This window comes from Dendropsophus ebraccatus, chromosome 5 (assembly GCF_027789765.1).
Source record: "Dendropsophus ebraccatus isolate aDenEbr1 chromosome 5, aDenEbr1.pat, whole genome shotgun sequence".
NCBI lineage: Eukaryota > Metazoa > Chordata > Amphibia > Anura > Hylidae > Dendropsophus > Dendropsophus ebraccatus.
Genome location: NC_091458.1, coordinates 143585061 through 143612797, shown reverse-complemented (window position 1 = coordinate 143612797; position 27737 = coordinate 143585061). Strand labels below are relative to the sequence as shown.

Here is a 27737-nt window from a genome sequence, read left to right as displayed (position 1 = left end):
GACAGAAGAATAAACTGTGTAAAAAAAAACCTAATAAAAGAAGCAAAAATTGCAACAGAAAGAAGGATTGCCACAGAAGGTAAAAAGAATCCCAAAATGTTCTTTACCTATATAAATAATAAGAGGCTTTAGGGTAGCTTCACACACACCGCAGTGGATCCGCAGCAGATTTAATCTGAATAACTGAACACAGCATCAAATCTGCACCATCAAATCTGCTGCAGATCTGCTGCGGATCCTGTACGTGTGAATGCACCCTAAGGCCATGTTCACATGGCCGGAGCCGCTCACTTCATAGTGTGAACTGACAGGTTTTCTACAGCCGTTATTCACTAAATAGCGGCCGCAGGAAACTGACATGTCAGTTCTTTGCGGCGCCACGAGGGGTCCCGCCCGGAACGTATCGATGCGTATACGCTTTGGCCGGGATCCAAAGAAAGTAAGGCAACGTATGGTTTCGTACAAAGTACGGCCGTTGTTGCCGATTGCAACAACGTCCGTACTTTTACGAAAACATACGTTGTGTGAACATAGCCGGAGTGTGCGTTCACCAGAACAGGATCTGCAGCAGATTTGATGGCGTAGATTTGAAGTTGCAGATTCAAAGCAAATCTGCAGGTTCAAATCTGCACCGTCAAATCTGCTGCAGATCCTGTACGTGTGAACGCACCCTATAACTGAAAATGTAATGGTGGAGGGGGATGAGGAAAAGGCCAAGATACTAAATGCATTCTCCTCTACTGTATTCACAGAAGAGAACATGACTAGGGATGATGTAAAATCTCCCCTAAATCTCACCTGCCTAAGGCCATGTTCACATAACTGCAATTTGCAAGAACGGGCATGGTTTATACAAAACATACGTTTTATTTGAATGAATGGAGTCCCGGACAGAGCGTATACACAGATGGGGGAATTTACGAAGACTGGCCGATCATATCTTAGGCTCCGCCCCTTTTCCTCGGCAGGATTCACAAGGAGGCGCACCCCTCTTAGTGAATCCGGCTGGCCGGGCACACGTATCTGCACCCGGTGTATAAAATCTACACCTGCTACCAGCAGGTGTAGACTTTGAGCATGATTTACGCCTGCGAGCAGGCGTACTGTAAATCATAATAAATTAGGTGCGTGAGGAGACCACACCTCCTCCCCGCCTCGTCACGCTCCGCCAGCCCACCCATCGAGCGAGCAGGGCGCATGGGAGGCGTACGCCAGGGGGAAGGGGCGTCTTCTCCCTGGCGTATTCTTCGTAAATCCCCCCTATAGTATACTGACATGTCAGTGTTCTGCAGCTGCTATTCTTTGAATAGTCGCTGCACAAACACATGTCAGTTCATACAACGGAGCGTGCGTCTCTGGCCACATGTTCTATTGTGTGCAACGGTGAATTGGGATTCATCAGAAATGAAGTGTGAGTGTGAATGCAGGCACATTATAGCAGCATTGTGTATAGCTGAGTGTGAATGCAGGCACATTATAGCAGCATTGTGTATAGCTGAGTGTGAGTGCAGGCACATTATAGCAGGAATAAAAAGGATGGGAAACACAAGGGCTGACAGAGACTGCAGGGAGCATTAAGGAATTAGTCGGGCAGATGAGGGCACAGTACAGTAGCACTCTTTGTCCGGGGAGAGAGGGGTTACAGCTATGGAGAGATTGCCTCCACAGTCCTGTCCCCTGATGCAAGCCCCAGCCTGAAGTGGATCGGTTATTATTTGGAAGGTGAGGGAAACTTCCTGGGTCAGAGTACACCAAGTTACAAATTTGAAAAACTGTGAGCTCTTCTTGCTTTTCTGCTTCTTAAACCGAGATACCGCTGTATATAGACAATGTTTCCCAAGATTAAAAAAAACATATGCATACATTATAGGTTTTTAAAGGGAAACTATCAGCAGGTTGAAAGCATATAGCCTGCTGATAAGTCCCCATAGGTGCTGACCATGTTTGTTATTTCATGTTTTTTTTTCTTCTCAGCTTCAGAGGTCAAAACATTGCCTCTAATTTATATATTGTACAAAATAGGAAGTTAACTCGACGGTCTCCACGGTCTTCGATCATTTTTTTTAGGTAAGGCCTCATTTTCTGGAGCTTTTCAGGAGAGTATATTATGCCCACAATCCGCAAAAATCATCATTATGTGACTCCAGACAGAAACCTTCTTTGGTGTGGGAATCTCAAAAATGCTATATTTAGAGGCTCCTTTAATAAAATGGCCACATGACTCAAGAGCCCATGAGATCATTCACCTGCTAGCAAAAAGTCACTCCAGCTCACAAAACTACCCTTGACCTCCAGACTACCATGAAATTGCAGGCCTATGAGACCACCTTTAATCTTAGTTACCTCAGTTAACCTTATTTTAGGCAAAAAATGCACTTCTTCAATGCCACAGACCCGTCTTTGAGTTAGACAACAAACCTAGTAGAACCCTAGCAAGAGCCCTTTGGGCAGTTAAGGCCGCCTCCTGTATTCCCTCCTTGTCCTCCAATGGTGCCAAATAAACCCTGCTAAACATGGACCTCAAACATGAGAGACATGAGATAACACAGCAAGGAACATTCAAGGAGAATTTCTGGCGATTTCTAAAAGGAGGCAGTCTGCAGGGGGAGGAGGGAAATTGATTACAAGTAGGAATTTACCTCTCCTTGGGCCCATGGTGAGCGGCTGGAGTGGCCGCGGGACCCCCACCTGAAGTCATTCCAACCCGCCCCCCGAGTTGTGATGACACCACGACTCGGGGGGAAATGCCTGTAGAGGCTGATGGACTAGTCTCACAGCCAATCAGTGAATGGACCGCCCCCCCCCCCCCCCCGTCACTCACTGGCTAAGAGGCAAGTCCATCAGCCGGGTTGTGACAAGGACATCCCGGAGATCCCGGAGCCCAGTGAGGGTGCCACCGCGGACACGGGGGATGTGATTTGTTACTTGTAATCAATTTCCCCCCTCCCTCTGCAGGCTGCCACCTGCTGGCTTTTAGAAATCGTCAGTCCTCTCCATTAATCTGAATTAATTTATCATGCTATCTCCAAATCCCTGCTGTTGTGCCTCTGGTGAAAGCAGAGAAGGGCTTCAATAGGTTAGACAGGGACTCCATGAAAGAGACCTTCCTTCAAAGACATAAGTTTGGAAGTTAACTGTCAGGATATATGGGACCAATAAGACAAAGGCCAGGTGCAGCCCTAACACTGGCACCTGCCCCCCTGTCCTGCCTCATTGCCCCAACAGTCCTAAATGACAGCGGACAACTGGTTGACGGTCCTTATCCTATATACAATGAACACGAAACAAGACAAAAACAACACAATATCAATAACAAGAGGGCGGCGCAGTACAGAAATCAAGTCTGAGAGTAGTCAAAGTCCAGAAAGCCAAAACTCGGATTACCAAATATACAATGGAGAAAACTCTAGGTCAAGATACTCTAGATAACTAGGCTCTATCACAGGCAAGGAATAGAAAACAGGGGAAGGTACTTATGGAACCTTAAGTCCCAGCCGCAGGCGTCATTGGGGCTGAGGCTCCAGGCCCTGCCCAGATATGGACAGCTGACAGGTGTGTCAGCTGTCAATCAACAGTCAGTAAACACACTACACCTTATGCTGATCAGCCAGGGGAGTGAAACCCTGACCACTGCTACAACAAGGAATAGCAGAACAGAGAAAACATGAAAAGCAGTCTGGCTGCTATGGACTCTGTCGCCGCACCTCTAGCAACCATCCGGTGGTTATTTATGCTTTGGTTGCGATCCCGGGTGCTATGTGTAGCCCAGGACCGCGGCTATTAATTATACATTTAAATGCAGCTGTCAAAACTGCTGCATTTAAATGTATTGTATCCCCCTTTCCCTGGTGTCCCTTCTACTGAGCCGACCAGGGCTCAGAGACGCACTGACGCTGATCCCGCCTCAGCAATCTGTAGATCTGGTCTGCTGCAGACCAGAGTAATACAGCAATGATCTGATCGATCATTGCTGTATTAAAGGGGTTGTCTGGAGATAAAAAATTATTCACAGAATAACACACATTACAAAGTTATACAACTTTGTAATGTATGTTATGTCTGTGAATGGCCCCCTTCCCCGTGTTTCCCCCCACCCACGCTAGACCCGGAAGTGTGGTGCATTATACTCACCGCATCTCGTGTCGTCCACGGTCTCCGATCGTCAGCAGTGACGTCTTCTTCGGGAGGCCAGCGGATCTTCCCGAGTGCCGGCCGCCCTCTGCAGCGTCATCCGAAGCTCAGCCGCGATTGGCTGAGCATAACTGTGCTCAGCCAATCGCGGCTGAGCGGCTGATGACGCGGCCACGTCATCAGCTGCTCAGCCGCGATTGGCTGAGCACAGTTATGCTCAGCCAATCGCGGCTGAGCTTCGGATGACGCTGCAGAGGGCGGCCGGCACTCGGGAAGATCCGCTGGCCTCCCGAAGAAGACGTCACTGCTGACGATCGGAGACCGTGGTCGGCACGTGACAGGTAATGTATAGCGCACCACACTTCCGGGTACACGGGTGGGGGGTGGTGGGACACGGGGAACGGGGCCATTCACAGACATAACATACATTACAAAGTTGTATAACTTTGTAATGTGTGTTATTCTGTGAATAATTTTTTATCGCCGGACAACCCCTTTAAGTATACTGCAGTGATCTCTATGGGAGATCACTGCAGTAATACTGAAAGTCCCCCAGTGGGACTAAAAGTTAAAGTATAGAGTAAAAAAAAAAAAAAAGTTTTTTTTCTTTGATAAAAAAAAATCCTCTAATAAAACTAAAAAGTTCCCATTTTAAATCCATAAAAATTGTAATAAAAAGTGATCAAAACGTCACATATAAACAAGCAAGGTAGCCCACCCTGGGAGTTAGTGGGAAGGTTGTCTAGGAACTAATGTTCCCACTACTGGATAAAGATTACCACCTCTATGTGGATAATTTTTATACCAGTATCCCTCTCTTCCAATCCCTCACAGCCCAACTACTGTAGCTTGTGGCACTGTGAGAAAAAAACAGAGAGGTCTCCTGAGAGATCCTGTGGCACAACCAATGCCACAGTGTGACAGCAGGGACCTTTCTTGTCAGAACCTATTGTTAGTCAAGTATAGGGACAGTCGTGATGTCCTTATTTTGACTACAATCTGTCCCTGTCCGCAGTACCACCACAGTTGCACTGAAATCCGATTGTATTGTGGACTACAATCGGTACATGGGAGGAGTTGATCTGTCTGATCAAGTCTTCCAAGACATACAGTGCTCTGCGAAAGACCAATGTGTGGTAAAAAAAAGCTGGCCGTGCACATGGTCATAACGGCCTTGTACAATGCTTGTAACGATGTGCTGGCCACCCTGGGAAATACCTTCAGGAGGCCGTCATCAAGGCCCTAGTTTTTGGTAGTGGAGAAGGAGCAGAGCCAAGTTCTTCTCCAACTGGAGGTCCCCGTATTGTGCCAGGGCAACACTTTCCAGGAGAAGTCCCTTACACTGGAAAGAAGAGGAGACCCCAGAAAAGGTGCAAATTGTGCTATAAAAGGGGGTTTAGAAAGGACACACGTTATCAGTGCGATACCTGTTCCAATAAACCAGGCCTCTGCATCAAAGACTGCTTCAAGGCGTACCATACGTTGATGGAGAACTAATTCCCAAATTTTCCAAATTTACTCATTTCCAAATTTGTGGTTTCAAAATTGGGTTACTATTGGGGAAAGACATGTAGAGGTTTTTATTTTTTCATAGGGGACATACACAGAATAATTAGTGGAGGGCAGACTTTCCATGTCGGCATCACATACCGATGTGGAAATTCATGCAGGCCTGAGCAGTGTGAAAATTGGAATTTCTACTTTTCACCCACTGCAGCTCATTCAGTTCAGGAAAATACATTTTTGAAATGCTCATGCACCCTACACTCCTAAATACATTTCTTGATCAGTGTATTTTCTGTAATAGGGTCCTTTTTTGGGCATTTATTTATTTTCCTGAGAATGTCTGCAACTGTCAGCCAACGCTGTGCATATCACCTAATTAAGACCTCAAACACACATGGCGCTCACTCTGGCTCCCGAGCCCCATTGTATTTCCAGGCCACATTTAGATTTTTTTTTCTAGAGGGGACAAACACAGTATAATTAGGGTATGTTCACACTGAACAAAATCGTCGGAATTCCGTCTGCCTCAGTATCAAACAGTATGGGAGGGCTTGCGCGCCTCCACTTTCCGTGGCTCTCCGCTCAAAGAACTGACATGTAAATTTTTTGAGCAAAGGCTTTAAAAAAAATCTTTAAAAAATTTTGAATTGAGTTTTGATATGAACTTTCTAAGTTTTGCTCATCAATATATTTTATGAGAAATATTGTAATAGGACACTGGCCCTATTAGATAAGGGTGGTTGGAGAAAAGTAGTCGGTCACTATTTGGCAGCTTGTTTCTGATCTGGAAGAGTCCATTGTGTGGGGGAGATCTGTGCTGTTCCTGGATGCTGGATGACTGTATATGAGCAGCAGTGTAATATGAAGATATCCTGTGTAATACAGAGAAGGAGAAGACATAAGTAGTGTAGCAGTAATCTCTGGGAGAAGACTGTGTTTGTCTTCAGTGTTCTATGGCTGCAGGTGTGTTTGTGTGTGTGTGTGTGTGTGTGTGTGTGTGTGTGTGTGTGCACTATGGCTACAGCAGGCTGTGTGTTTGAGTGAGTGTGCTATGGATGCAGCATTCTGTGTGTATGTGTGCTACGGCTGCACCAGTCTCTCTGTGTGTGTATGCTATGGCTGCAACAGGCTGTGTATCTGTGGGTGCAATGGCTGCAGCAGGCTGTGTATGTGAGTGTTTGTGTTATTGCTGCAGCAGCCTGTGTGTGTGTGAGAGAGAGAGGCAGAAATTAACCCATAGCTGCACCAGGACGTTACTGAACGTCCTCGTGCCGCTATGGGAGTTCAGAGGCCGCGATCCCGGGTGCCGCATGTAGCCCGGGATCGCGGCTATTAGCAGGCATGGTCCCCGCATCCATCCCGGGCCGGGGTCTGCGCCGTAATGGCGCTGATCCCGGCTCGGCATTCTATTGCTTTCGGCTGCAGCAGCCAAAAGCAATAGAACACCGATCTCATGGATTCATGTAGTATAACTATACTGCATGGATCTCTATGAGAGATCAGAGTGCATATACTAGAAGTCCCCCAGGGGGGCTTCTAGTATATGTGTAAAGTAAAAGAAAAATGTATTTTTAATAACACAAAATCCCCTCCCCTAATAAAAGTCTGAATCACCCCCCTTTCCCAATTTTATAAATAAAAATAAATAAATAAACAAACATGTTTGCTATCGTAGCGTGCGTAATCGCCCGAACTATTAATTAACCCCTTAAAGACAGAGCCTGAAATGGCCTTAATGACAGAGACAAATTTTATGAATATGACCAGTGTCACTTTATTCATTAATAACTTCGGGATGCTTTTACCTATCTGGCTGATTCTGAGATTGTTTTCTCATGACATATGGTACTTTACATTTCTGGTAAATTGGAGTCGATACTTATAACAAATCTTTATGAAAAAAAAAACAAATAACGTGAAAAATTGTGAAAAAAATGCATTTTTCCAACTTTGAAACTTTTTTGCTTATACAGAAAGTGGTTATACCACATAAATTATATATTAAATAGCATTAGCAACATGTCTACTTTATGTTGGCGGCATTTAATAAACTATCTTTCATTTTTTAAGACAATAGAAAGCGTAAAACATAAGCAGCAAATTTCCAAAATTTCTGCAAAATTTCAAAATCAGATATTTTTAGGGACTTGTTCAAGTTTGAAGTGTATTTGAGGGGACTGTATGTTAGAAAGCCCCACAAAGCACCCCATTTCAGAAACTGCACCCCCCAAACTCTGCAAAAGCATATCCAGAAAGTTTTTTAACCCTTTAGGAGAGTCACAGAAATAAAAGCTAAGTGCGTAAGAAATTTGAAAATTTTAATTTTCTGTGCAGAGATTTTATTGTAATTCAATATTTTTCATATTTATAAACTTATTACCAGAGAAATGCACCTCAATATTGATTGCCTTGTTTCTGCAGTTTATAGAAATACCGCATATGTGGCCCTATTGCGCTATTTGACGCAACCACAAGCCTCAGATATAAAGGAGCGCCTAGTGAATTTCAATGGCTCCGTTATATTTGGTCATTTCTGACTGTACCACTTCAGGTTGGCAGAGGCTCTGGGGTGCCAAAACCTAAAAAAAACCCCTAAAGGGACACCATTTTGAAAACTAGACCCCTCAAGGAATATAACAAGGGGTGCGGTGAGCATCTGGACTCCACAGGTGCTTCACAGATTTTCCTAACAATATGGCGTGAAAAAATAAAAATGTATTTTTTACACTAAAACGTTGTTCTAGCCTTCAATTTTTCATTTTCACAAAGGAATGAATGGAAAAAAAAAACACAAAATGTGTAGCGCAGTTTCTCCCGAGTACGGAAATACCCCACATGTGGACATAAAGCGCAATTTGGGTGCAGGGCGAGCCTCCAAAGAGAAGGAGCGCCAATTGGCTTTTGGAAGCTGGATTTCACTGGAAAGGATTTCAAGGGCCACGTCGCATTTACAGAGCCCTCGTGCTGCCAAGACACTGGAAACTCCCCACAAGTGACCCCATTCTGGAAACTACACCCCTAAAGGAATCTAATAAGGGGTGCAGTGAGCATATGGACCCCACTGGTGAAGGGCACAAATGTAGAAAAATGTAACGTGAAAGTGAAAATTTTCATTTTTTCACTTTCACGGCACATGAGGTTCAATGTAGATAAATGTAAAGTTATGCACCTGGGTAATAATAACCCACATGCATCATATGTCCTGGGGGGAGTTACTCTGGGAGAGTCGCTGATGGAGAAGGATCTGGGTGTACTTGTAGATAATAGACTACAGAACAGCACACAATGTCAGTCAGCTGCTTCTAAAGCCAGCAGGATATTGTCATGCGTTAAAACAGGCATGGACTCACGGGACAGGGATATAATATTACCGCTCTATAAAGCTTTGGTGCGGCCTCATCTGGAGTATGCTGTCCAGTTTTGGAACCCGATTCATAAAAAGGATGTTCTAGAGCTGGAGAGGGTACAAAGACGGGTAACTAAACTAATAAGGGGAATAGAGCATCTTAGTTATGAGGAGAGATTAAAAGAATTACATTTTTTTAGTCTGGAGAAGAGACGTTTAAGGGGAGATATGATTAACTTATTTAAATATATAAATGGCCCCTACAAGAAATATGGGGAAAAGATGTTCCAGGTAAAACCCCCTCAAAGGACAAGGGGGCATTGCCTCCGCCTGGAGAAGAAAAGGTTCAATCTCCGGAGGTGACAAGCCTTCTTAACCATGAGAAATGTGAATCTGTGGAACAGTCTACCACAGGATCTGGTCACAGCAAAAACAGCAGAGGGCTTCAATACCGGCCTAGACAAGTTCTTAGAGCAAAATAATATAAATGCATATGTATAGAACCTATCACCCCTCCCCCTTCCCTGTATCCATCCCCTCCTTGGTTGAACTTGATGGACATGTGTCTTTTTTCAACCGTATTAACTATGTAACTATATGTGCCCGTCATCCAGGGGTACATATCCTCACTGCACCCCTTGTTAGATTCCTTGAGGGGTGTAGTTTTCAGAATGGGGTCACTTGTGGGGGGGTTTCCAGTGTTTTGGCAGCATGAGGGCTCTGTAAATGCGACATGGCATTCATCATCCATTCTGGCCAAATCCAACCTCCAAAATCCAAATGGCGCTCCTTCCCTTCAGAGGCTTGCCCTGCACCCACATTGCGGTTTATGTCCACATGTGGGGTATTTACGGACTTGGGGGAAATTGCTCTACACATTTTGTGGCTTTTTTTCTCTTTTAACCCCTTGTAAAAATGAAAAATTCAAGGCTAGACCAACATTATAGTGTACAAAATGTAATATTTCATTTTCACGCCACATTGTTCCACATTTGTAGCCGTCACCAGTGGGGTCCATATGCTCACTACATCCCTTGTTACATTCCCTGAGGGGTGTAGTTTCCATAATGGGGTCACTTGTGGGGGGTTTCAACTGTCTTGGCAACACAGGGGCCTTTTAAATGCAACATGGCCCCTCGAAATCCATTCCAGACAAATCCAGCCTCCAAAAGCCAAATGGCGCTCCTTCCCTTTGGAGGCTTACCCTGCACCCGCGTAGTGCTTTATGTTCATATGTGGGGTATTTTCGTACTCAGGGGAAATCGCTCTACACATTTTGTGTTTTTTTTATCTTTTAACCCCTTGTGAAAATGAAAAAATCAAGACAAGATCAATGATTTAGTGTAAAAATTAAACATTTTTTACACTAAATGTTGGTCTAGCCTTGGGGTTAAAAAAAGAAAATGAATGCAAAACGTGTAGGTTAATTTCCCCCGAGTACGAAAACACCCCACATGTGGACATAATGTGCCATATGGGCACAGGGCAAGCGACCAAAGGGACAGAGCGCCATTTAGAGTCTGGAATGGAGGATGGAGGCCATGTCGCAATTACAAAGCTCCTGTTCTGCCAGGACAGTAGAAACCCCCCACAAGTGACCCCATTCTAGAAACTACACCCCATAAGGAATCTAACAAGGGGTACAGTGAGCATATGGACCCCACTGGTGATGGGCACATGTGTAGAACATGTGCCGTGAAAATAAAAAATACAATTTTTTTCAATTTCACGGCCCAAATGTGGCCGTCACCAGGGGGCCATATACCCGCTGCCCCCCTCGTTAGATTCCTTATGGGGTGTAGTTTCCAGAATGGGGTCACTTGTGGGGGGTTTCTACTGTCCTGGACGCACAGAGGCTTTGTAATTGCATCATGGCATCCTCTAATGGGAATGGCGGCCATACCTATTTAGCTGGGGAAAAGGGACAATTCTAATTTATTTTGGGGTATTAGGCCAATTATTAGTTTATAAGGTTGAAAATGACAGGTGTCCATCAAATTCAACCTGTGTTGATCCAGAGGAAGGCAAAAAACCCTTGTGAGGCAGACGACAATAGCCTCATCACTGGGGAAAAATTCCTTCCCGACTCCATAATGGAGATCAGAATAATCCCCGGATCAACGTGACCCCTGAAATAGGAATAAGGGACAGAATTTAGATAATGTAGAACACCAGTGACGTGTGGTACGCCTTGAAGCGATCCAGCATGCAGAGGACGGGGTGATCAGGACAGGTGTCACACTGGTAAATGGCGTCCTTCCTGATCCCCCTGTTACGCCACACTCTGCACTTCTTCTGGGGTCTCCTGTTTTCCAGTGTGGGGGACGTCACCTGGAAAATGTTTCCCTGGTGCGATCCGGGGGCCTTCATATCCAGAAGCGCTGGGTCCGCTCCATGGCTGCTAAATATTAGGGCTCTATTACTACTTCTGATATTTTCGGATTGTGCCGCAAGCTACAGTAGCTCGGGCAGCGAGGGACCGGAAGAGGGGGTGCTAGTATAAAAGTTATCCCCGTACAGGTGGTAACCTTTATCCAGCAGTGGGAAGATCAATTCCCGAACGATTTTCCTACTACCTCAGAGGATGGGGGGGGGGGGTCATCTGGGGGCTGGATTCGGGTGTCCCTTCCATCATACACTCTAAGGGTACATGCACACTGCGGAATGGAGAAGGATAACCCTTTGGTTAACCCCTGATGGAGGTGCGCGTCTCCGCTCATGTCACACTCCATTCTATGCACGGGCGGATTCCGCCCTCTGTCCAAAGAATGAACGTGTTCATTCTTTGGACGGACAACGGAATCCGCCCGTGCATAGAATGGAGTCTATGACATGGGTGGAGACACGCGCCCGCATCAGTCTGCCGGCGGGTGCCAGCTGTGGAATGCACAAAGGGTTATCCTTCGCCATTCCGCAGTGTGCACGTACCTTAAATCTGTAAGTGTACCCTGAGGTACTCTCACAGAGTTTGGAGAATTTCACACCATACCGTCATCTCTTATTGGGACGGTACTGGCGGAAAAGACGTGTTTGGGGGGCAGCGTACGCTACGCTACCCCCAGACACGTCACTGGATGATGAGGACGATGAGGATGAATGGAGAAAAGAAGGATCCCCCCATTCATCCTCACTGGCTGTTTCAGTGTCGGAGGCAATAATAACATATGCGTCCGACACCGAAAACCCCCTGGGGGCCATCTTTATACCAGGACTAGTATATGGGGTATGTAAATGTGTAGTGGTGTAGTGGAAAACTTTATTTCATGTAGTGTAGTGTTTTTTACGTTTTTTTGACAGTAAGAAACAAATATCTCTACGCCAAAAAAAAAGCTGGTGATAAATGCCGCACTTGTGTGCGGTACTTATCAGCAGACAGTGGCGGTAGGATATAGGGGGGAAAAACGCCCCTACGCCAAAAAGGAGGAGTTGCTGATCAGCGGCGCACTTACGTGCGATGCTGATCAGCACTCAGCGGCGTTAGGGCAAATAAAAAGTAAAAAAAAAAAATTTGAAAAAAACTTTTTTTTTAACCTAAAGCAACTGATCAGTGAATGATATTCACTGATCAGCCGCTAGGGGGCAGTACAGAGAAGCTGACGAAGACTGACGAAGATAGGGGCCACGGAAAAGCCCGAAGAGCCGGAAATTGCCGACGATACCCGATCGAACCCGGAAGTGAAGACGCGAGGACGCGCGGGACCCGATCGCTGCTCCGGACGCCCAGATCTGGTGAGTATAGTGCACCTACACTATACACACCTGTTCTGCACCCCTCAGCTACCTAGCTGAGGGGTGCAGAACCCGGGGACACTGTTTTTTAACGGTTTGATCGCCGTGATGGTCCGGCCGGTACTGGCCGGCCTATTACGGCAATCGTGGGGGTGGCATCGGCGCCATCTTTTCCCCGGACACTAATGGTGATTGGTGCTGTCTCGGACAGCACCAATCGCCAGTGCTTTCCGGGTCACCGATGACCCGGAAAGCTGAATTTAGCTGCTATAGGCTGATCTGTATTGATCAGCTATAGCAGCGATCGTCGGCATGGGAGGGGTTAATCACCCCCCGTGCCGACGAGCAGAGATGGCCTGCTATACATTATAGCAGGCCATCTTCCCCGACCGCTGTGTGTGAACACACAGCGATCGGGGAAACATCGGGCGTAAATTTACGCCCATTTGCGCTAAGTACCAGGGCGCAGGGGCGTAAATTTACGCCCGATTTCGTTAAGGGGTTAATCACATTCCTGATCTCACACAGTAAATGGCGTAAGCGCAAAAAAATCCCAAAGTGCAAAATTGCGCATTTTTGGTCGCATCAAATCCAGAATAATTGTAATAAAAAGTGATCAAAAAGTCGTATATGCACAATCAAGGTACCGATAGAAAGATCACATCATGGCGCAAAAAATTACACCTGACACAGCCCCATAGACCAAATGATAAAAGCGCTATGAGCCTGGGAATGGAGCCTGGGAAGGAACATATATTTTCTTTAAAAGGTTTTAATTTTTTTCAAGCCATCAAATCAAATAAAAGTTATACATGTTACATATCGTTGTAATCGTAACAACTTACGGAACATATAGTTTTACCCTAGGGCGAACGGTGTAAAAACAACCCCCCCCCCCCCCCCCCAAATAAAAAACAAACAAACAATTCTTTTTCAATTTCAACACACATATCATTTTTTTCTGGTTTCCCGGCACATTTTAGGCAAAAATTACATCTGCCATAGCAAAGTACAATTAGTTGCGCAAAAAATAAGGGCTCATATGGGTCTCTAGGTGGAAAAATGCAGGCGATATGGCCTTATATACACGAGGAGGGAAAAACGAAAGCGCAAAAATTAAAACTGGCTGTGTCCCCTAAGGGTTAAAGGGGTATTCTGGTCGACAGTGAAAAATCCAGGAGTGACAGGGGGAGGTTGGTTCATAATAAAAAAGTTCTATTTATCCACATCCTCGTGCCCACACAGTGACCCCTCTCTATTATTATGTGTGACCCCTTAATATCACTATGGCTGACCCCTCTATATCACTATGTGTGACCCCTCTCTATCACTATGTGTGACCCTTTTATATCACAGGTATCTGGCATTGTTAGCAGTGTTTCTTTGTGCATGGTGAGTATTTAGTTAGAAACATAGAAGATTGTCAGCAATTAGCACCTGGTCCATCTAGTCTAGTTCTGAGTTGTTCGGGACATGATGACTGCATCCACTGCACACACAGGAGAATCTGCTTTAGGGTGCCTTCACACCTACCAACTCGCAGCGTTAATAACGCTGCAAGTCGGCTAGGTCCTGGCAGATCACTGTCAGTACATACACGCAGCGGTCTGAACGACCGCTGCGTGTATGTAAATCAGCCGGCTGCTTAACCCCTTCTGATGCCGGCCGCCTCCCGCTCAGCTTTGTATACATTACCTCCTCGCTCCACGGGGTCCCGGCGTCCTGCTCTCGCGCCCGGCCAATCAGTGTTTTGCCCTGCCGCAGCCACTGATTGGCCGGGCGGGAGAGCAGGACGCCGGGACCCCGTGGAGCGAGGAGGTAATGTATACAGAGCGGAGCGGGAGGCGGCCGGCATCATAAGGGGTTAAGCAGCCGGCAGATTTACATACACGCAGCAGTCGTTCAGACCGCTGCGTGTATGTACTGACAGTGATCTGCCAGGACCTAGCCGACTTGCAGCGTTATTAACGCTGCGAGTCGGTAGGAGTGAAGGCACCCTTAGGGTACAAACCCACTTGACGTATTTACTGCGTGAATCAGTCTTAAAAATAAGCAGGCAAAACGCAGGCTGGCTTTATACGATTGTTCTGCATTAAAATACGCAATTGCGTATTTTTGAAGCGTGAAGCTACATGCGTTTTTCACACAGGTTGTTAACAACTGATGCTTTGCTAACAACAAGCTTCACGCTTCAAAAATACGCAATTGCGTATTTTAATGCAGAACAATCGTATAAAGCCAACCTGCGTTTTGCCTGCTTATTTTTAAGACTGATTCACGCAGCAAATACGTCAAGTGGGTTTGTACCCTTATATCTTTCCTTATTACCTCAGTAGTCACCCCAGGATCATGTAGGACATTAGGGAGAAGCTGCTGAGCCAGTGTGATAAATAACTCCCCTGGTATCTGACTGACTATTTATGAAGGAGCAGGAGTCGGAAGTCAGAGTCGGTCCTGATAAAATTCAGGAGTCGGAGCTGCGGCTTACCAACTCTACAGCCCCACTCACAAGGGCGCTTTGTCCTTTTGGAGGCTTGTCCTGCATCCACACAGCAATTTATCTCCACTTGTGGGGTATTTCCACATTCGGGGGAAATTGCCATACTCTTTTTTTTTTTTTTTTTTTTCCTTTTAAACTCTTGTTTACACAGAACATTGTTCCACCTATGTGCCTGTCACCAGTGGGGTCCATATGCTCACTATACCCCTTGTTACATTCCTTGAGGGGTGCAGTTTCCATAAGGGGTCACTTCTGGAGAGTGTCTATTGTTTTGGCAGCACGGGGGCTATGTAAAAATGACATGGCTTCCGTCCTCCAATCCGTCCAAATCCAGCTTCCAAAATCCAAATGGTCCTCCTTCCCTTTGGAGGCTTTCCTTGCGCCTGTTTGGCACCTTATGTCTACATGTGGGGTATTTCCGTATTTGGGGGAAATTTCTCTACAGGTTGAGGGGTTATTTTTCTCTTCTAACACCTTGTAAAAATGAAAAATTTAAGGTTTCACCAACATTTTACTTTAAAAAATATATTTTTTTTTTCATTTTCACAGCACATTGTTCCATATTTGCACCTGTCACCAGTTGGGTCCATATGCTCACTATACCCCTTGTTACATTCCTTGAGGGGTATAGTCTCCATAATGGGGTCATATGTGGGAGGTTTCCACTGTTTTGGCAGCAAGAGGGCTTTGTAAACTCAACATGGCCTCTGTCCTTATTTCTGCCCAAATTAAGCTTACAAAAGCCAAATGGCGCTCCTTCCCTTTGGAGAATTTCCTTGCGCCCGCTTGGCACTTCAGGGCCGCATATGGTATATTTCTATAAACTGCAGAAACAGGGCAATAAATATTGTGGTGCATTTCTCTGGTAATAGGTCAACAATATAATTTGTGCACAGAAAATTGAACATTGCTGGAGAGACATGCAGCTCTAATGATGTAACCTGTGTGTGCAATGTGAAGATTCTCCCATTCATTTCGATGGGGCAGTCTTCCCCATCCCCCTCCCCTTCTGTAAGGACAAGTGACGGGACCTTTGCTTTAACCTTCCCGGGCACCCAATGTACCTGCGTGCCAAATTTGGGGTCAAATGTAGATGCCAGAATATTGGAAATAAAACACATACAAATGTACGTCAATCATGCTTGCGGGATTCTGTGTCAGAGGGCTGTAGGATTCCTTGCCATTTTCGTTGCAACTTTTTGAGACAACATCCTTTTAATAAAACCTATGGGCCTGAGGGTGCTGTAAGGTAATGCAACATAATTTTAAAAAGTAATAAGGATACCAGAAGATAGTCCTTGACGACCTAGGGTGTGCCCATACACCCTAGCGCTGTTAAGGGGGTTCAGAGAGGGGTCACACCATCCAACCTCCGTACCCAGCTAATTAATGATCCCATCCCTATTGGGCTGCTAGATAGCTATTATGGCAGCCATAATGGAGGATGTTCAAGCTCGCTTTATATGATAAGACATACATGCTTGTTTATTGTAAAAAATAACCTCTCTCGGGGGTTATGGTAAGGGCTCTTATTACTGTATTTTATACAAAATGGTTTTGTATATCTTAAGAGATGTTAATAAAAAGAGAATAAACATAAAGTAAAAAAAAAAAAAAAAGTTTAAAGCGGCACTTCCCAGAGAACCTGCTGATATGTCGTAGTAGCTATGTATGTCAGTAATACATAGCCACTTCTTTTAGCCCTGTCCGCCCCCGCATTGTTTGTTAAATCACTAAATGCTCTTATGCAAATTACTAGCATAAGAGCATTTAGGGTGTTGCTCTGGGCTGGAGAGCAACGCCGCGGCCTGTCTAGCCCGCTCCTCCTGTCCAACCCGCTCCCTCCCATCCAGCCCACTATGCATATTCATAACTGCATAGTGGGCTGTATACACTGCGGCTGCGCAGGGATGCACAGGCTGCTTCCTGTGCATGTGCGAACCCCCGGCGATCCTCCCGGAGGCGTCTTCAGAAAGTATAAAGTCTTTCTTATACCTACGTCCTGAGGGACCTCCGGGAGGATCGGCAGTGGCCCGGGGGGTTCACGCATGCACGAGAAGCAGCCTGTGCTTTCCTGCGCAGCCACAGTGTATACAGCCCACTATGCAGTTATGAATATGCATAGTGAGCTGGACGGGAGGGAGCGGGTTGGACAGGAGGGGGCGGGCTGAACGGCAGAGGGCGGCCCGCAGCGTTGCTCTCCGGCCCAGAGCAACGCCCTAAATGCTCTTATGCTAGTAATTTGCATTTAGTGACATACATAGTTACTACGGCATATCAGCAGGTTCTCTGGGAAGAACCTGTTGATATGCCCCTTTTCCCATTTCATAAATAAAATAAAATTAATAGGTCGGAATCACTCAACCTATTACAATTATGGCATTCCTGATCTCGCACAGTAATAGCAATAAGTGCAAAAAAGCACAATTTCTGAATTTTCATCACATCAAATCCAGAAAAATTTTAATAAAAAGTGATCAAAAAGTCGCATATAGGCAAGCAAGCTACCGATAGAAAGTACACAACATGGCGCAAAGAATGACATCTCACACAGCCCCATAGACCAAAAATAAAACCGTTATAATAAGGATGGTAATAGAGCAATTTTGAACCCTTTTTTTTTTTAACTTTCATTTTTTAAAAGCAGTCAAATAAAATAAAGGTTATATAAGTTGCCTATTGTTGTAATCATACCAATTTGAGGAACATATATAACATGTCAGTTTTACCACAGGATGAACAGCGTGAACATGAAATCTCCCAAAATAAAAAATAAAAAAATTAGTTTGGGGGTTGTTTTTTTTTCACCACGCAAATCATATATTATGGAAAAATTTCTGGTATTTGCACATTATAATAGTTATAGCAAAAAATAAGGGATTGTGTGGGCCTGTAGGTAAAAAACTCAAGTGCTATGTTCTTTTAAACACAGCAACTAGTCATCAAGGACAGAGAGTCATCCGTGACTAGTCATGGCTCTCTGTCTGTCAGAGCACTCTGCGGGAATGATTGACAGGCAGGGGAGCTGCTATAGAGGTCTATTATATGCTGCTGGGAGCTATATTGACACAATTGTTCTGATTGGTTCCCTTTAAAAAAAAACAACTTTTGGCATTTCATTTCATTTCAAGAGATATGTTAAAAGTTTTCATCAGCTCCACAAACTTTATATACAGAGATGGAAACCAGACAAGATCAAAATCAGACAAGTCAAAAGGTTTTCAGATGAAAGGCATACGTGAACCTATGTATTAACTTCATATTATTTTAACACAGAGCTGAATAATGAGCTTAAATTTCACAAGACTTTAAGTGAAAACAGATCAGAGATAATCAGTTTGACTAAAGTCAAATGACTAAGTCACATGACAAGCTAACAACAGGATATTTTGTCTGAGCACATCATTGTGGATTGTCCTCCTTGATGCTCTCTAACTTTACCAGCTCTGACGTTTCTTTGACTTAACTTGAAAATAGCTTAAAAAATTACAAGCCGAGAACACACAAATAAGGAGATTACATTAAAGTGGTGGTTTTTGAAAGCTTTAAAGAAAATGAAGTTTAAAAAGTTATTTTTTTGAATCTTTAATCTAGATGTTTTAAAGGGGTTATCCAGCGCTACAAAAATATGGCCACTTTTCCCCCTCTCTTGTCTCCAGATTGGGGGGGGTTTCAAACTCTGTTCCATTGAAGTTAATGGAGCTTAATTGTAAACCACACCTGAACTAGAGACAAGAGAGGGGGAAAAGTGGCCATGTTTTTGTAGCGCTGGATAACCCCTTTAATGGGTATTCAAAGTTATCTAAAAAACACACAGCATATGAACTAATACCGAACTACATCATTCTCAATTTTTACTGGTCCAGTGCAGGCAATCCAGTTCACCCTGTGACCTATGAACCCAATGAAATTGCTAACTCACTGGTACCTCACTGACTAGCTGCAGTGTGTTCAGAACATAGCCTGCAAAGCAGAGAGGGCAGACACAGAAATACAGTGGTTATGACCTTCCAAAATCCAGGGAAGGACAAGGACAACTAGTCAACAGAATCATGGTAAATAAACGCTAAATGCTGTGTGTGAACATATGCTAAGGGTATAAACCCACACACTGTATACGCAGCTGTTTTCTGCTGCGATACGCAGCAAAGACGCAGCAAATACGCAGCAGATTAGATCTAAATAACTGAACACAGCATCAAATCTGCTGCGTATTTGTTGCGTATCTGCTGCGTGGGTTTGTACCCTAAAACCTAATAATGCTGATCACATGACACAGCCCAGTCACTTTGTACCAGTGCTTCTCAATTCCAGTCCTCAGGCCTCACCAACAGGTCATGTTTTGATCATTTCCTCAATATTTCACAGGTGATATAATTATACTCAGTGCATCAGGTATTATCACTGGTTTTCTTTGTATGGGATATCCTCAAAACATGAGCTGTTGGTGAGACCTGAGGACTGGAATTGAGAAGCGCTGCTTTATACAATATTGTAGAGTCCACATAATCAACAGTCCAGTGATTGTTCATGTGGCCCAGCCTGAATCCTGGAAAAGCTATGTTCCCACATGGGTCTTAATCTGTGTTAATTATACATTTTTGCTACAATTTTGCCACAAAACTGTGATATTTTACCATGTCTTCCAGTACTTATTAGCTGCTGAATGTGTTGTATTCTTTCCAGTCTGACACAGTGCTCTCTGCTGTCACCTCTGTCCATGTCAGGAACTGTCCAGAGCAGTAAAAAAAATCCCCAATGAAAACCTCTCCTGTTTTACAGACTGGAAAGAATACCACTTCCTGTAGGACATACACCAGCTAATAAGTATTGGAAGGCTTGATATTTTTTATTAGAAGTAAATTAAAATCTCTGCCACTTCCTGGCACCAGTTGATTTGAATTACAAAATTTTTTGGTGACCTACCATTGTGGGGAAACTATTTGAGGGGCTTATAAGGGACTCCATACAGGAATAGGTAGGGGGTAATTGTATTATAAGTGATAGTGAGCATGGTTTTACAAAGTCTGGAATCACATAAGGCAGGTTTTTTATTTTGTTCCTGTTTTTTAAACAGCCACTTCAATTTTTCTCCTAAGCCAAAAGTGGATCCAGCAAAAACGAGTCCTCCCTTTATATTTCCCTTCCCTTGTGAATGAAATTTTGGCTTTGGCACAAAACCTGCTGTGTGTGATTCCAACTGAAGTTGTCAAACCGATCTAATATGTTTTTATGAAGAGGTGAGTAAAAGCCTGGATGGGGGGGGGCTGTGGTTATAGTCCCTCATGGGTGTCTCATGAAGAAATTAAGGTTTATAGGTTTAGAAAGTTATGTTTGTAAAAACTGGTGGTGGTCAATGATTCCTACTCCGAATGGTCCGCGGTAATAAGTGGTGTACCCCAAGGGTCAGTTTAACAATGTTATTGAGGATGGAATTACCAGCAATGGTTCTATCTTTGCAGATGACACCCAGCTTTGTAGTGCAGTGTATTTAAGATGTGCAGATGTTGTAAATGGACTTAGAACGAGGTTTAATGTGGATAAATGTAAAGTACTAATAACCCACATGTATCATATGTGGTAGTAAGAGTTATGCTGCGGTTACACGTACCGATTATCGTGCGAATTTGCGTGATAACGATCTAATTCGAACGTTAATCGTACGTGTAAACGCAGCAAACGATCAAACGACGAGCGAGAAATCGTTCATTTTGATCTTTAAACATGTTCTCAAATTGTCATTCGCAAAAAAATCGCAGATCGTTCCGTGTGAACAGTCGTTCACCGATTTAACCAATGTGTGAGATAGGCTTAAGAGATCGCAAAACGATCGTAAAACGAATTTTCCGTACGATATATCGTACCGTCTAAACGCTGATCGTTATGGAAAAAAAATCGGTACTCCGACATCGTTAATCGTACGATCGGGCCAATTATCGTTTCGTGTAAACCATTACACTGGGAGAGTCACTGGTAGAGAAGGATCTGGGTGACACAATGTCAGTCAGCTGCTTCTAAGGCTGCAATCACACGTCCTGTAAAATTGTCTGTGGTCGCAGATCTATTAAAGTGAATGCAGCCATTGACAGGACCCATGCCTGCCCTTGTGCAGATAGCGGCACGGATTCTCGGGACATGGATATAATATTATTGCTTTATAAAGCTTTAGTGTGGCCTCATTTAGAATATGCTGTTGCGTTCTGGGCACCAACTCAAAGAAAGGATGTCCTAGAGCTGGAAAAGGTGCCAAGGTGACAACTAAACTAATAAGGAGCATCTTCGTTATGAGGAAAGATTAACCCTTAGAGGACCGGGCCAATTTAAATTTTTGCGTTTTCGCCTTTTCCTCCTTGTGCTTAAAAGGCAGTAACACTTGCATTTTTTCACCTGGAAACCCACATGAGCCCTTATTTTTTGCGCCACTAATTGTACTTTGCAATGACAGGCTGAATTTTAGCATAAAGTACACTGTGAAACCAGAAAAAAATTAAATGTGTGGTGAAATTGAAAAAAAAAAAAATGCATTTTTTAAATTTGGTTTTATTTTTGTTTTTACGCCATTCGCCCTGGGGTAAAACTGCCTTGTTATATATGTTTCTAAAGTCGGTACGATTACAATGATATGTAACTTGTATAACTTTTATTTTATTTGATGGCTCTTAAAAAATTCAAACCATTTTTAAAAAAATGTATGTTACTTAAAATTGCTCTATTCCCAGGCTTATAGCGCTTTTATCCTTTGGTGTATGGGGCTGTGTGAGGTGTAATTTTTTGTGCCATGATCTTTACTTTCTATCAGTACCTTCATTGCGCATATACGACTTTTTGATCTCTTTTTATTACAATTTTTCTGGATTTGATGCGACCAAAAATGTGCAATTTGCACTTTGGAATTGTTTTGCGCTTACGCCGTTTACCGTGCGAGATCAGGAATTAAATACATTAATAGTTTGGGCGATTACGCACCCGGCGATACAAAACATGTTTATTTATTTTTATTTATAACATGGGAGAAGGTGGGTGATTCAAACTTTTATTAGGGGAGGGTTTTTTTTATAAATAATAAAACTTTTTTTTTTTTTTTACACATATACTAGAAGCCCCCCTGAGGGACTTCTAGTACAACCACACTGATCTCTCATAGAGATCTATGCAGTATAGTAATCCTGCATAGATCGATGAGATAGGCATTCTATTGCGTTCGGCTGCTGCAACCGAAAACAATAGAGTGCCGAGCTGGGATCAGCGCTATTACGACGCATCCGGCTCCAACGTCGCGCGTGCGGGGGGAGGGGGGGTTGGGGGGTTCAGGGGAAAAGCTGCTTTTTAAATGCAGCTCTCAACTTTGGCAGCTGCATTTAAAAATCTAATTAGCAGGCACGGCGATCGGACTGTGCCCCCTTATAGCCGCGGTCCCGGGCTACAGAAAGCACCCGGGATTGCGGCGGTTCAGAGCGGCCCCGCGCGGCCCCTCTCTCAACTCACCTAGCGACTCCAGTGCGTAGAGGTACGCCCAGGGTCGTCTAGGGGTTATCCAGCATTTGAAAAATATGGCCACTTTCCTCCACAGACAGCACCACTCTTGTCTCCAGTTTGGGTGGGGTTTTGCCACTCAGCTCCATTGGAGTGAATGGAATAGCAAAAAACATTGTGCTATCTCTGAAAAAAAGGGACCGTGCTTTTCTAACGCTGCATAACCCCTTCAAAAGTAGAGATGAGTAAAGCAAATTAGTTTGGCCATGGCTGTATCCATGTTGTCCAGGCATTTTCAATACGGTCCCTGGGTGGTATCCTCCCTCTGCATGGAGCAAGCAGCCTGAGGGATATGAGCGCAAATAGGTTTTGCTTTGTACGAAGCAAAACGATTCTGCTTTGGTCTACTCTAATTAAAAGAGTTGTCCAAGAAAAATTCATACTTAGGTTCTATACTGTCACTGAGTGGCTATTTCTGGTGGGAGTGGCATGTCACTGGATGTAACTGAAACGCTGACAGCGGACTGCGTCCTGGGATTCTGCAGCTGCGGCAGAGGTGGACAAGTAAGTATACATAAGTGTCACGTCCACAACAGCCCTAGCGCTAAGTGTGAATTTATCCTGGGAAGCCTAAATTGCAGATAAGTCAGAGCGCAAGCTTCTCCGCGAAATTCAATGGGGAAAATCTGCTGTGCTCTATCGAGCGGACCTGTCAATCTATTCGGGTTTGGCATTTGATTCCCTGTAGCAGCATCCAACTTCTGTAGCCGCGGGGAATTAAATGCCGAGCAATCAGTTTGGAAAACATTGTTGAACCCGAACAGTTTGAGAGGTCCACTCAACACTAGGGGGGAGATTTATGAAAGGGTGTAAATATACACCTGGTGTAAACTGCCCACAGCAACCAATCACAGTTCATCTTTCAGCTCTGGTAGAATAAAAGCTGAGCTGTGATTGGTTGCTGTGGGCAGTTTACACCAGGTGTATATTTACACCCTTTCATAAATCTCCCCCTAGGTGTAACCAATTTCTGCACTTTTTGCAACAGAAAACTGGCATGCTGCTGATGTGAACATCTACCCTGTAGATCAATTCCTGTGTGCAAATTTCCTGCTACATGTTATTTGTTAACCCACTGCAAAATTTCTGGCCACCCGGAAAATTCACAGCTTTTCCGCCCTGCATGACGAGAGGATGAACAGCTATTTTCATCCTCTATGTGCAAGCTGTGGCTACATTTTGCTGACACAACCAGGAAGGCAGCCGCAGTGAATCTTTACTCTAACTGCTATCTCTGTAAGCTCTATTAGTCCACCCTGAAAAGTTGGTTGCACATCACCTTCAAATGTATATGACTTTTTTTTTATGAACTCCAGGAATAACTTGCTTCTCTCCGGGATTCCAAGGATTTATCCAAAAGAAAAAGTAGTCTACAACTATTTTACTAACAAAAAGCAGCCAAAAAAGGAACACCACAACAATCAAACAGCCGATGTGTTGGCCAAGAAAGATGAAAATATTGGCCTAGAAACAAAACCCCATACATGCACATAAGACATGTACACCATTAGCAAAATTTAATTGTGTATGACTAAGCTTCCTTTAACAGCCCAATACCTGTCACACAGTGTCTACTTGGGCCTCATCTACTGACTCACTTTACAGACTCATTCTCTTACCCAACATCTGACTGAAGAGGAGCTGCTCCAAATCGCCAAGAACAGTTACCACCAATTCAGGATCCACTTTGAGGAAAGTCTTCTTGTCATCAGGTACTTCCTTACTAGAGTCTTCTGCTGATGTGCCACCAGTGGTGGTGTCAGATGTTTTACTGAGTGGTTTGACCTCGGCATATGGACCTCGTGGAATGCGGCTAGGTGTCCTGGGTTGAAGAAGAGAGTGTTCTGAGCGAGATAGTGCCCTGGACATGGCAGGCGATGCTGGGCCCCCAGTATGGTTCCTCGGTGGTGTCACCGCAGACAGGTCATCACACCAGTCAGGGCCACAAAGACGTAATTTCTTTTCAGCATCCGTCAGCACAGAAAGATTAGTAAGGGACCGCTGGCGTCTTAGAGGCGCTCCAGGTAGACGAGATTCGTGTGCTGTACTTGAGGGACCCCGAAAAACCCGCAGCTCCGCGGAGCGCCCAGGAACCACCCCTGAGGGCGGCTTCACTTTCCTCTGCATCATTCCACCTCCTCTTCCTAGAACAAGCAGAAATATTAATATAAAGGCATCTAAGTCTATAGGGTGGAATATAGAAATACGGGAAGTGAAATGACAAGCTCACACACCAGGGGCCTATGAGGCTACAACCGATCAGAGAAAGGACATAGGCAAAATGGAGAAAGAACGTGGGGTGGAGGGAGACAGATTTTGCAAGGATGGAAAATGGTGGAGAAGACAGTCCTATGGCTAGAAGGAAGCACGGGTAACATAGGAAATACGAAGGAAAAAGATAGCTTACAGGCAAATGTAGGACAGGATGGATGAGGACAGCGACGAGGACTGAGGAAATGGTGACAGGCGGGCAGCGAAGCCCTTGTCAGCTCCTAACGGTGCCGGGGCTCAGGGCACTCCCTCCGCTTTCTCTTTTCTCTACGTCCCCGAGGATGCTGAGAGAAAGGGAGGAGGTAAGGAAAGAAGGAGGGAGGAAGCGACAGGAGGAGGAGGAGGAGGGAGAGAGAAAGACGAAGAAAGAGGAGGAGGGACTGCAAAGGAGAGGCGAGATCCGATGGACGAAAGTGTCGGGGCGCAGACGGACGGAAGGAGCAGAGCGACAGAAAACAGGAGGAGTCATCCTACTGCTGCATTGTGCCACTAGTAGACGGGCTGTCACTGGCTGCTCCTCACACACTGGGCACACTGGCTGCTCCTCACACACTGGGGTCACTGGCCTCTCCTCACACACTGGGCTCACTGGCCGCTCCTCACACACTGGGGTCACTGGCCTCTCCTCACACACTGGGCACACTGGCTGCTCCTCACACACTGGGCTCACTGGCCGCTCCTCACACACTGGGCACACTGGCTGCTCCTCACACACTGGGCTCACTGGCCGCTCCTCACACACTGGGCTCACTGGCCGCTCCTCACACACTGGGCTCACTGGCCGCTCCTCACACACTGGGCTCACTGGCCGCTCCTCACACACTGGGCTCACTGGCCGCTCCTCACACACTGGGCTCACTGGCCGCTCCTCACACACTGGGCTCACTGGCCGCTCCTCACACACTGGGCTCACTGGCCGCTCCTCACACACTGGGCTCACTGGCCGCTCCTCACACACTGGGCTCACTGGCTGCTCCTCACACACTGGGCTCACTGGCCGCTCCTCACACACTGGGCTCACTGGCCGCTCCTCACACACTGGGGTCACTGGCTGCTCCTCACACACTGGGCTCACTGGCTGCTCCTCACACACTGGGCTCACTGGCTGCTCCTCACACACTGGGCTCACTGGCTGCTCCTCACACACTGGGCACACTGGCTGCTCCTCACACACTGGGCTCACTGGCCGCTCCTCACACACTGGGCTCACTGGCTGCTCCTCACACATTGGGCTCACTGGCCGCTCCTCACACACTGGGGTCACTGGCCGCTCCTCACACACTGGGCTCACTGGCCGCTCCTCACACACTGGGCTCACTGGCTGCTCCTCACACATTGGGCTCACTGGCCGCTCCTCACACACTGGGGTCACTGGCCGCTCCTCACACACTGGGCTCACTGGCCGCTCCTCACACACTGGGGTCACTGGCCTCTCCTCACACACTGGGCACACTGGCTGCTCCTCACACACTGGGGTCACTGGCCGCTCCTCACACACTGGGCACACTGGCTGCTCCTCACACACTGGGGTCACTGGCCTCTCCTCACACACTGGGCTCACTGGCCGCTCCTCACACACTGGGCTCACTGGCCGCTCCTCACACACTGGGGTCACTGGCCGCTCCTCACACACTGGGCTCACTGGCCGCTCCTCACACACTGGGCACACTGGCCGCTCCTCACACACTGGGGTCACTGGCCGCTCCTCACACACTGGGCACACTGGCTGCTCCTCACACACTGGGCTCACTGGCCGCTCCTCACACACTGGGCTCACTGGCTGCTCCTCACACACTGGGCTCACTGGCTGCTCCTCACACACTGGGCTCACTGGCTGCTCCTCACACACTGGGGTCACTGGCCACTCCTCACACACTGGGCTCACTGGCCGCTCCTCACACACTGGGGTCACTGGCCTCCCCTCACACACTGGGCACACTGGCTGCTCCTCACACACTGGGGTCACTGGCCGCTCCTCACACACTGGGCACACTGGCTGCTCCTCACACACTGGGCTCACTGGCCGCTCCTCACACACTGGGCTCACTGGCTGCTCCTCACACACTGGGGTCACTGGCTGCTCCTCACACACTGGGCTCACTGGCTGCTCCTCACACACTGGGGTCACTGGCCGCTCCTCACACACTGGGGTCACTGGCCGCTCCTCACACACTGGGGTCACTGGCCGCTCCTCACACACTGGGGTCACTGGCCGCTCCTCTCACACAGGGCTCACTGGCCGCTCCTCACACACTGGGGTCACTGGCCGCTCCTCACACACTGGGGTCACTGGCCGCTCCTCACACACTGGGCTCTCTGGCCGCTCCTCACACACTGGGCTCACTGGCCGCTCCTCACACACTGGGCTCACGGGCCGCTCCTCACACACTGGGGTCACTGGCCTCTCCTCACACACTGGGCTCACTGGCCGCTCCTCACTCACTGGGGTCACTGGCCGCTTCTCACACACTGGGCTCACTGGCCGCTCCTCACACACTGGGGTCACTGGCCGCTCCTCACACACTGGCCTCACTGGCCGCTCCTCACACACTGGCCTCACTGGCCGCTCCTCACACACTGGCCTCACTGGCCGCTCCTCACTGGCCGCTCCTCACACACTGGCCTCACTGGCCGCTCCTCACACACTGGGCTCACTGGCCGCTCCTCACACACTGGGCTCACTGGCCGCTCCTCACACACTGGGGTCACTGGCCGCTCCTC

General features: G+C 46.3%; 1 protein-coding gene across 4 annotated transcripts in view; it reads right to left on the bottom strand.

The window, feature by feature from the left end:
• NAV1 (neuron navigator 1) overlaps window positions 1-25494 on the bottom strand; it is a 300773-nt gene extending 275279 nt beyond the window's left edge. For all 4 annotated transcript variants that reach the window (XM_069971515.1, XM_069971517.1, XM_069971516.1 and 1 more), the window contains exons 1-2: window positions 25153-25494; window positions 24365-24889 (exon numbers count right to left, since the gene is read on the bottom strand). In XM_069971515.1, coding sequence (XP_069827616.1) covers window positions 24365-24875 — 511 coding nt within the window. In that variant the 5' untranslated portion in view covers window positions 24876-24889; window positions 25153-25494. The remainder of the gene's footprint in view (window positions 1-24364; window positions 24890-25152) is intronic.
• Between the last annotated feature and the right edge of the window lie 2243 nt (window positions 25495-27737).